Genomic DNA, 10458 nt, shown 5'->3' with positions numbered 1-10458 from the left:
AGGGTTTTCTAAGACCAAGATTTTCATGACCCATCCTTGGGGTTGATTTTGAGCCAACACAAGGACCCCCGTAATCAGCTGATTCCAGAAGTTTACAAGTATATAGCGTCCAATCACTACAGCGCCATACACCGTGTAGTGGCCATTCATGGGAACTGCAGCTCAGCGATGATTGACGTGGATGCCATCTGAGTTACAATACTGGGAGTGTCCTCTACACAGGGTATGGCGCTGTGGTGTCCATCCAATGGGAATTTCCAGCTGCCATTGTTCTAGGTATCAGCAGAGCGAAGTGGGTGTCAGTTGTCGGACCCCCATTGATCTTAGAATAGATAATTAAAATCTTAGTCCTGGAAAAAAAAAATGCATTTTATTAACCTTGCTATGTAACATTTTAGTAGTGTATATTTATAGTTACTAAATAAACTTTCATAGTAGAAATATTGTTCTAGATTCTGCAATCCTTCGGATAAAACATTATAAGCTTTGTGGCTTCTTGTAAATTCTTTTTGGCAAGTTGTGTTTACACAAAAGCTACAAGTCTCCTGCGGCCAATCCCCAGGGGTTAGTCACTTCTTTTTTTCCCATGTTCTCAGACTTGTTTCCTGTTTAGGCTCCACCTTCATGATATTTTTTTTGCATTTATTATTATTGTAATATTTATTCTATACAGATATATAATTATTTTTTTACTATAGTCATAGATAATGTATGAAGGGTTAAATCAGTATGTAAAAAAATTCCTTTGGGGGCAACATGTGTACAATTTCCTGGCTGTCTCCTATTAATAAGTCAGAGCAGATACGATTCTTGTTCTACCTACTGCGAAGTTGGAAACTGAAAGTAACGATCATCAGTTTCACTTTTCGTTCATTTGGTGAGAACTGAATCTGGAGTGAAGGTACAAAAGGAAGAAACGTGTGTTAAAACACGACACTCTGCAGGTGAGATCTCCTGGAACTCATGAAGACGGGGTCTGTAGGTAATATATTGGGTAATGGTCATACTGGGGGGGGGGGGGACATTGCTTCTACAGAGAAAGTAGCAGGTGATGTTCAAGAGAAAAGGAAAGGAAGTTCTAAGCAAAAATGAGGGCTGTTCTAGAGACACATAATTTGAGATTGCATGGAGAAGATGAGGTTCTGGAGAGAAATTAGGAAAATTCTGGATAAAGAAATAGGAGTCTTAGAGCAAAAGTAAAATTGTGAATAAAGGAATGAAGGTTCTACAGCAAAGGGAAGTTTGTGGATGTAGAAATTCAGGTTCTAGGCTACATAGAAGGTTGATAAATAAATGGAGGTTTGGAGGCAAATGGGAGGTTGAGGAGATGGAAAAGGTTGTAAAGAGAATATTGTGGAAAAAGGATTATTAAGGTAAAAAGAAGGGGATGAAGAAACATGTTCCATGGCAAAGGAAAGGTTATTGATAAAGAAATGGAGGTTTGGAGGCAAATGGAAGGTTGTTGGGAAGGAAAAGGTTGTAGAGTAAAGAAAAGATTCTGGAAAAAGTAGGTAAAAAGAATGTTGGGGCTGAAGAAATAAGTTCAAGGGGAAAGGGAAGGTTGTTGATAAAGAAATGGAGGTTTGGGGGCCAATGGGAGGTTAAGGAGAAAGAAATGATCCAGGGCAAAGGGAAGGTTGTTGATACAGAGATAGAGGTTTGGAGGCAAATGGAAAGTTGTGGAGAAGGAAAAGGTTGTAGAGTAAAGGGAAGATTGTGGAAAAAAAAGAGTAGATATAAAGAAGGTTGGGGATGACGAAACAAGTTCTGGGGCAAAGGGAAGGTTGTTGATAAAGAAATGGAGGTTTGGGGGCCAATGGGAGGTTAAGAAGAAAAAAATGTTCTAGGGCAAAGGCACAGTTGTGGATAAAGGAATATTAGGGTAAAAAGAAGGTTGGGGAATGACGGTTCTATGGTAAAGAAATGTTTGTGGATGTAGAAATGGAGGTTCTAGGCTATATGGAAGGTTGTTGTTAAAGAAATGGAAGTTTGGGGGATAGTGGAAGGTTGTGGAGGAATACATGGAGATTCTAGAGTAAAGGGAAGGTTGTGGATAAAGGAGTATAAGGTTAAATAGAAGGTTGGGGATAAATAAATGTGTCTAGGGCAAAGGGAAGGTTGGGGATAAAGACACGGAGGTTTTAGAGTAAAGGAAGGTTAAAGAAATGTGTTCTAGGGCCAATGGGAGGTGGTGGATAAAGACATGGAGGTTCTATAGTAAATAGAAAATTGGCAATACAGAAATAAAGGCTCTAGGGTAAATGGGAAGGTTGAGGATAAAGATGTTGACATTTTGTTAATGGAAGTTTGCATGTTTAAAAAAAAAGGTTAAAAGCTCGAGGGTAAAAAACAGGTTCAAGAGTCAAGGAAAGTTTATGGTTAATGAAATGGCAGTTCTATGGTAAAAAGAAGGATATGGATAAAGAAATTGAGTTTTTTTAGCCAACTGATGAAAGAACATCATGGTCTGGGACTAAGTTAACTGTGTTTTGAATTTGTTTCTGACCCTATCTCATGAGAAAGCTTTCTGAAAGAACATTCCCAGAAAGTTTGTTCTTATTTTGCCCAGTGTAATTGACCAGTTTGAAAGAATGTGATGGGAAGTCAGCACTGGACCCGGGGAGGTGAGCAATCTGGCATTATTAATTTACACAATTGCAGTAGTTTGGGAATGTGCAAAAGATAGGGTGTGTCATCTCACCAATACTGGTATTCTCAGTCTGAAGATCCAGGAAGCCTCAAATGGATCAGGTCAGGGCAATTCACCCCAGTATTGAACCACAAACGAAGAGGATCCAGGGGTCCATTTTGTGGAAAGTGGAAAACTCAGTTGACCATCAATCTATCTTTAGCTAATGTGTATTGTCACCTTTAGGCTTCGAAGAGACAATAAAGAAAATGAAGTTCTTGAGACAAGTTAGAAATGTTCTAGATAATAGAAGAGGATGATTGATAAAAAATAAATAGGTTCAGGGAAGATAAATGGGAGGATCCACAGGACACCTAAGGAGATAATAGAAAATGTTGGTGAGATGGAAGGCAGGTTGTAAAGTGAAGAAAAGCTTTGGAGAAATATAAGGTATTAGAAAGCAGGCAATAAAAGTTCTAGAGAGGAAAAACAGGTTATAATTAGATGAGGAGAGTATGGAATAAACTTGCTGGAAGCAAAGAAGACATGAAAAGAAGAACGTCATGCAAGGAGGGTTTAGAAAGAGGAAACTATAGTCTAGAGAGCTTGGATGGAGCTTCTTTTGCAAAGGTTGAGATGTTATATATAGAAATGCTGAGAGAAATAAAAAAAGAGGTAGTTTAGAAAATGAAAAGTTTCTGTAGTTTTTATTTGGTTCTAGAGAAAAGTCCACCTAGTTCTATATTATAAGTATGTGAAATTGAGAAAAGAGAACTAGGAGTAATGTAGTAATGCGTATTCATCATGAACCTCCACAATAAGGCTGCCGTCACGCTAGCAGTATTTGGTCAGTATTTTACATCAGTATTTGGAAGCCAAAACCAGGAATGGGTGATAAATGCAGAAGTGGTGCATATGTTTCTATTATACTTTTCCACTAATTGTTCCACTCCTGGTTTTGGCTTACAAATACTGATGTAAAATACTGACCAAATACTGCTAGTGTGACGGCAGCCTAAAAGGTCTAGGTAGGAATGTGTGTGTGGGGGGAGTCCCTCCAGCTGTCTCACCAGGCAGCACATAGGTCTGGAGACCCCTGTTTTGAGCATAGGTGTTGGTCTTTGAAGGTGGAACCATTATCTGTTAAACATTAATGACATATAAAAATGGATATACAAATTTAGAAAAACAACAGGGGTACTGCTTTCATCTAAAAAGTGTGCCCACCCTGTCCACAGGTTGTGTGTGGCATTGTAGGTCACTCAGTCACTTCTGTAGAGCTCACACAACCCATGGACTGGACTAATGCTGTACTTGGATGAAAACAGCCATGTTTTTTGTCCATCTTGGACCCCTTTTCATTCTTGCTGACTTGTTCTTAGGTCCGAACAGAGGAGAACTCGATGATTTTGATTATTTTGGCCAGGAGATGAGTGAAAAAGGAACCGCTCCTTTGAGGTTGAAAGAGTGGCTCATACTTCAGATAGACAGTGGAAAATATCCCGGTCTTCGATGGGAAAATGAGGAGAAGACAGTGTTCAAAATTCCATGGAAACACGCAGCCAAACATAACTACAACGAAGAAGAAGATGCAGCCTTATTCAGGGTAAGACAGGAACCAAATCTGGAGTGTACAACCTTCAGGAGCTTGCTCCTATACTATTATGGTCTGGAATAATTCGGAAGGTATGTAAATTAAATACCTTGCCTGATTATCTCTGGTGCCAAATAATATAAAGTGGTTTCATTACTTCTTCAGGCTTGGGCAATTCATAAGGGAAAGTTTCGAGAAGGAGCCAAGGAAGACCCTTCGGTTTGGAAGACAAGATTGCGATGTGCCCTGAACAAAAGCCCAGATTTTAAGGAGGTCATGGATAGCGGCCAAGACTTTGGTGAACCCTATAAACTCTATACTATTCTGTCAGATCCTTCACAAACAAACTGTAAGTCTTCTTTTTTGGACATATATTTTACAGAGATGACTCTGCTTTTGATTAGGAACTCTTGAACAATTTCTAAAGTTTAGTCAACTTGAAATAACAAGTAGTCATTCACGTATTACAGTTGGTTATCTAAACTTTTTAGAACTGATTGTGTTTCAGATGAGGGATCCAAAGAAGCCATCAAGAAACTGAGAGAAGAACCACCAAGAATGCCCATGATCAAAGTAAATACAGCTTACTACCCATCATGTATAACCAGTCTCCACCTTTCAAGGTTCTTCACCTTCATCACTGACTGCCCTGCCTAATCTTATATATAATTGTCTAAGGGTCACTTCCGTCTGTCTGTCCTTCTGTCACGGTTATTCATTCGCTGATTGGTCTTGCCAACTGCCTGTCATAGCTGCCGCGTCCAATCGGCGACAGGCACAGTCCGGAAGAAAATGGCCGCTCCTTACTCCCAGCAGTCAGTGCCTGTCGCCCGCATACTCCCCTCCGGTCACCGCTAACACAGGGTTAATGCCGGCGGTAACGGACCGCGTTATGCCGCGGGTAACGCACTCCGTTACCGCCGCTATTAACACTGTGTGTCCCCAACTTTTTACAATTGATGCTGCCTATGCGGCATCAATAGTAAAAAATGTAATGTTAAAAATAATTACAAAAAAAAAACCTGCTATACTCACCCTCCGCAGTCGCTCGCGCCGGCCGGCATCTTCCGTTGCAGGTTCCGGTGGCAAAGATGGTATGGGAAAAGGACCTGCCATGACGTCACGGTCATGTGACCGCGACATCATCACAGGCCCTGCGCGCCTGCGCTAGAAAGACCTGCCATGACGTCATGGTCACGTGACCGCGACATCATCACAGGTCCTGCGCTCATACCAACCCTGGGACCGGAAGCTGCCGTGGACTACAAGGGGCCCTCGGAAAGGTGAGTATATGTTTATTTTTTAACTTGTGACAAACCTGGCTGTGCAATACACTACATAGCTGGGCAATATACTACGTGACTGGCCAACATACTACGTGGCTCTGTGCTGTATACTACTTAGCTGTGCAATATACTACGTGGCTCTGTGCTGTATACTACGTTGCTGGGCAATATACTACGTGACTGGCCAAAATACTACGTGGCTCTGTGCTGTATACTACGTCGCTGTGCAATATACTACGTGGCTCTGTGCTGTATACTACGTCACTGGGCAATATACTACGTCACTGGACAATATACTATGTGACTGTGCAATATACTACGTCACTAGGCAATATACTACGTTGCTGCACAATATACTACGTCACTAGGCAATATGCTACGTAACTGGGCAATATACTACGTGACTGGGCAATATACTACGTGACTGGGCAATATACTACGTCACTGGGCAATATACTACGTGGTTGGGCAATATAATACGTCACTGGGCAATATACTACGTCACTGGGCAATATACTACGTCACTGGGCAATATACTACGTGTCTGGGCAATATACTACGTGTCTGGAAAATATACTACGTGTCTGGGCAATATACTACGTGGCTGGACAATATACTACGTGACTGTGCAATATACTACGTGGCTGGGCAATATACTACGTGGCTGGACAATATACTACGTGGCTGGACAATATACTACGTGGCTGGGCAATATACTACGTGACTGTGCAATATACTACGTGGCTGGGCAATATACTACGTGGCTGGGCAATATACTACGTGGCTGGGCAATATACTACGTGGGCTGTGCAATATACTACGTGGACATGCATATTCTAGAATACCCGATGCGCTAGAATCGGGCCACCATCTAGTAGAATATATGAGGTTTGGATGGAGATGGTAAGAGGTGGGGGCACAAGGATGTCTTGGGACCTTAAGGGCTAAATATCGACAATAATAAAAGAAGCAATATATAGCACACCAGCCCTTTAACTCCCTGCAATTTTTGGTTTATTCCCTACATTTTGCTGTTTTTAGCTTTGGATCTTATTCTTCATTCTTTTAAATCTTTTTTTTTTATATGTCTCATATATAGATGGAGAATGAAATGATGCAAGGTCTTGATGGTTCCTCCAAAGTTCTGCCGTTAGAAACGTTTAACACCCCAATGGAAGGAGGTGAGACAACCCCCATTTAGATAGAAGCCATCAGGGTCTGGTATCAACAACTTCCTGAAATTGCCAAGGGAAACCATATCTGACTATACATATCCTCTTCATTAGCCAAGTGAATGGCCATCCATAGAAGGCACTGACAGATTTGCTTTGCCAAAGCAGCACCCCATTCTGATTCATAGAGCAGGGTTCGCAGCTGGGAGACCCTCATCTTGAACATCTTTATGCTTTTATAGGATATACGGACAGAGATTTTGGTAGTATGGCAACTGTTTTCTGTTCATCTTGAAAGATGATAATGGTTTTAACCCATTAGTAATGTTGTCTCTTGTACGTTACTTTCCTTCCTGCCCAGGGAGATTGCCTCCGCCAGTCATCTTAAGGACCCAAAACACTGATCATAAAGTAGCAGATATTTCAGAAAAGGACATTATCATCTCATCATCACCTTCTTCATCAGGTGAGATGTGCCATTGATGTCAGTAGTTGGAGTATATATCTTATGGGTTTTATATGCATCTTCTATATGGGTGTAGCTATGGGTGCTGCGGAAATAGCTAATTTCTTTAGCCTTTTTGCCTGAGAGCCTAAAGGACCTATGGTCACATAAGAAGACACCAATATATAAATGGCACATGGCAGGTGTGGAACTTGTTACCTATTCTTCATGCAGTGTAGATTTAATTTACTCCTCTGTACATAGACCCCTTGTCAGGATCAGAATGGATGGAGGAGGCGTCCTAAAACTGACCTTGTTTTATTGCCGCAGATTACTGGCTACATGTCCGCCTTTACTACCAGGGCAAACTGGTGACTGAAGTCACCACACAGACAGTCGAGGGGTGCCGCATTATCCCTCTGGCATCACCCGAACATGAACATAACATGGGCTCGTCGCACCATCTGGAGGATATTCTGCTTCCACCACCCCAGATGCTGCCTGACATTCTATCCCCAGAGATGCAGAACGTCGTCAAGAAGTTATTGCTGCACCTGGACAAAGGGGTGTTCCTGTGGGTGGCACCTGATGGGGTCTACATAAAGCGTCAATGCCAGGTGCGCGTCTACTGGAGTGGCCCCCTGGCTCCCAATACTGACCAGCCTAACAAGCTGGAGAGAGAGAAGACGTGTAAAGTGTTGGACATAGAACACTTCATGAATGGTAAGGGCTTGTTCACATGTAGTGTTTTTGCTGCTTTTTCGTGCTGCTTTGGGGCTCTTGCACACCTCCTGATATTTCCAGTACTGGAAAAAACAGAGATATGTGTGTTTAATAAGTGTGACAACCGTTTACCGCATCAGTATCACATATACCGGTGCCTGGGAATCAGCGGTACTGTTCTCGCTGTTCCCTGGCACCGGGTGCTGAAGACCACTCTCATCATTCTCCCTTGCTCGTACTGTGATCAGCGCTATCAAGGGACAATATTGAGAGTTGTATTCAGCTGGTAACAGCGAGAGCAGGAGGCAGCTGATGGGAGTATTCATCAGCCACCACCTGCGCTATAAATAAATATATATTTTTTTAAAAATGACATGGGTTCCCCTGTATTTTTGATAGCTAGCCAGGCAAAACTAACAGCTGAGGGCTGCAACCCACAGCTATCGGTTTCAGCAAGGCGCTGGCTGACGAATACTCCCCATTAGATGCCGCATAGTATCTCTCTCTGCTATTAGTGGCAGCAGGCGTAGGCTGATAGCAGTAGTAGTCCCATCCGCCGCTTGCTCTCGCTGTTACCAGTTGAATACAACTCTCAAGATTGTCCTCTGCCAGCACTGATTGCAGCATGAGCAGGGGACAGTGATGAGAGCGGTCTTCAGCACCCAGCGCCGGAGAATAGCGGGAACAGTACCGCTGCTTCCCAGGTGCCGGTATGTGTCACACTGATGAAACACGGATGCAGCTACTTTAGGTCTGATAAAGAGGGGTCCCCATATGTGGATATCCCCTAACCAACACTTCCCAATGGGAGCTGAAATACCAGGATACCAGATGCATTCTTCCTTATTTATCATGGAGTAGGAGACGAAAACAAATCCCCCTTACCCAGGACTAGAATAACGTGAGATCTGTCTTTCACTTACGAGATTTCTCCCTTTAACCTCTCGTAGAGATTCAGATGTACGTCCTGTACAAAGGTCCTGAACCCCAGTATCAGATTCAGCTCTGCTTCGGAGAGGAATATCCAGGGTCAACACCGAGCTCTAAAAAGTTAATAACTGCTCATGTGAGTATACAATATGGGGTATACATGGTGACACGTCACGTACGTGCCCCCAGTCTGAATTTTCTGAACTTTCATATTCATAGGTGGAGCCGGTGTTTGCCCGAGAAATGCTTGTAAGTGCAAAAAGAAAACTGAGGAAAGACCCCCTGGCTGACTAGTCTCCCTGCACGGAACGACTGATCCTGATCCAGCTCATTATGCTGAACCTTCACATTTCTTAGTTATATCTTATTGTGGGAAAGCTGGGTGATAACCAGTATATCCGCCATTAAGGTCCTTATGTAAGATAGCTGGGTGCTCTGTAACGTTAGTAATATTGGGTCTGACCCAGCTTTCCTTGGGGCGGGAATAACTTAGAAAATGGCTCAACTGAAATTTTAAAGTTAACTTCCCACTATGAGTTTTTGGTGAGCTTTTGTTCCTGTGTATTTTCGCTGTACAAAAGAACTTGGCGTCTTACAGTTTCAGCCAAGTGAATGGGATTTATAGAAATCTCCTGCCCACTGTGCTTTTTTTGTGCAGCGTAAACTGACCTGCAGTGCGAGTTTGAAATTCCCAACATGTCAATTTCTCTTTCGGATGCATCGTTTTATGTGCGGATTTTCCACATTGAATTTTTTTATGTGCGGATTTTCCCCATTGAATTGTATTATATGCAGAAAATCTGCATGTAATCCACACATGACTGTAAAGTTTTGTCAAATACCAGGAAATATAAAAAAAAAAAAAAAAAAAAGAGACAAAAGCCGAAACATCAAAAAGGCATGTAAAAAAAGCTCAACTCACCAAATAACCATTGTGGGGATGTAGCTTTACAGCTTATTACTGTGACTCGCAGACTGTAGATTTTTTTTGCTATTTTTGGGTGGAAGAGGCATTTAGAAAACAAGTAAGTTGTCCCCTTACTTATTGCATGCTTGGATATTTGCTTTTGCTCAGGAAACGTGTGCATGACATGAATATCTGCAAAAAATGTTTTTATTCGCTGACAATAAGCAGAAATCTGTAATATTTTGATAAACAAAATATTAAAATGTTGAATAACTTTTTATTATCTATAGACGCCCTTTCAAGTTCATGTATGTATTATCTATCAACAAAATCCAGCTCACCATACCGACATTCCCAAGAGCTCGGAGCACGGAACCGCTGTGTCAGGGCGTAGACGAACAGGAAAGAGAAGGAGATCCAGCTCAACGAAATAGTGAAAAATCCATAGTTTATTTCACTTAAAATATAGTGAAAGGACAAAACATCAGCATACAAAAAAATATTATAAAACCAAGGTCAACGCGTTTCCGGTGACTAAGCACCCTTAATCATGATTAAGGGTGCTTAGTCACCGGAAACGCGTTGACCTTGGTTTTATAATATTTTTTTGTATGCTGATGTTTTGTCCTTTCACTATATTTTAAGTGAAATAAACTATGGATTTTTCACTACTTCGTTGAGCTGGATCTCCTTCTCTTTCCTATTATCTATCAACCCCTTAGATATTCCCTAGCACCTATATTCCCAAGGCTGGGGTCACACATTACAGTCT

The 10458-nt window shown here is 41.9% G+C and overlaps 1 protein-coding gene across 3 annotated transcripts; it reads left to right on the top strand.

Moving 5' to 3' along the window:
* Positions 1–807: 807 nt before the first annotated feature.
* On the top strand, positions 808–9973 carry LOC138664371 (interferon regulatory factor 4-like). 3 transcript variants are annotated; one of them, XM_069751016.1, is made up of 9 exons: positions 808–944; positions 4012–4235; positions 4389–4572; positions 4732–4796; positions 6609–6690; positions 7043–7147; positions 7457–7849; positions 8800–8915; positions 8999–9973. In XM_069751016.1, exons 2-9 carry the CDS (start codon positions 4059–4061, stop codon positions 9071–9073), a joined length of 1197 nt encoding a protein of 398 aa, XP_069607117.1. In that variant the 5' UTR covers positions 808–944; positions 4012–4058; the 3' UTR covers positions 9074–9973. The 3 variants fall into 3 exon arrangements, with proteins under 3 accessions (XP_069607117.1, XP_069607116.1, XP_069607119.1); XM_069751015.1 differs by having other exon boundaries at positions 853–982; positions 8999–9625; XM_069751018.1 differs by having other exon boundaries at positions 863–944; positions 4056–4235; positions 8999–9218.
* The last annotated feature ends 485 nt before the right edge of the window (positions 9974–10458 follow it).

Source organism: Ranitomeya imitator, chromosome 2, assembly GCF_032444005.1.
Source record: "Ranitomeya imitator isolate aRanImi1 chromosome 2, aRanImi1.pri, whole genome shotgun sequence".
In the NCBI taxonomy this organism is placed as follows: domain Eukaryota; kingdom Metazoa; phylum Chordata; class Amphibia; order Anura; family Dendrobatidae; genus Ranitomeya; species Ranitomeya imitator.
The sequence above is the reverse complement of the archived record's forward strand: the minus strand, read 5'-3'. Positions and strand labels throughout refer to the sequence as shown.

What these genes read in the sequence shown, in the direction of transcription:
- LOC138664371 (XM_069751015.1), top strand. An exon ending in AAGATGCAGCCTTATTCAGG is followed by an intron (nt 4,236 to 4,388) that starts GTAAGACAGGAA and finishes TTACTTCTTCAG; the next exon opens with GCTTGGGCAATTCATAAGGG. An exon ending in CAAGAATGCCCATGATCAAA is followed by an intron (nt 4,797 to 6,608) that starts GTAAATACAGCT and finishes TCTCATATATAG; the next exon opens with ATGGAGAATGAAATGATGCA.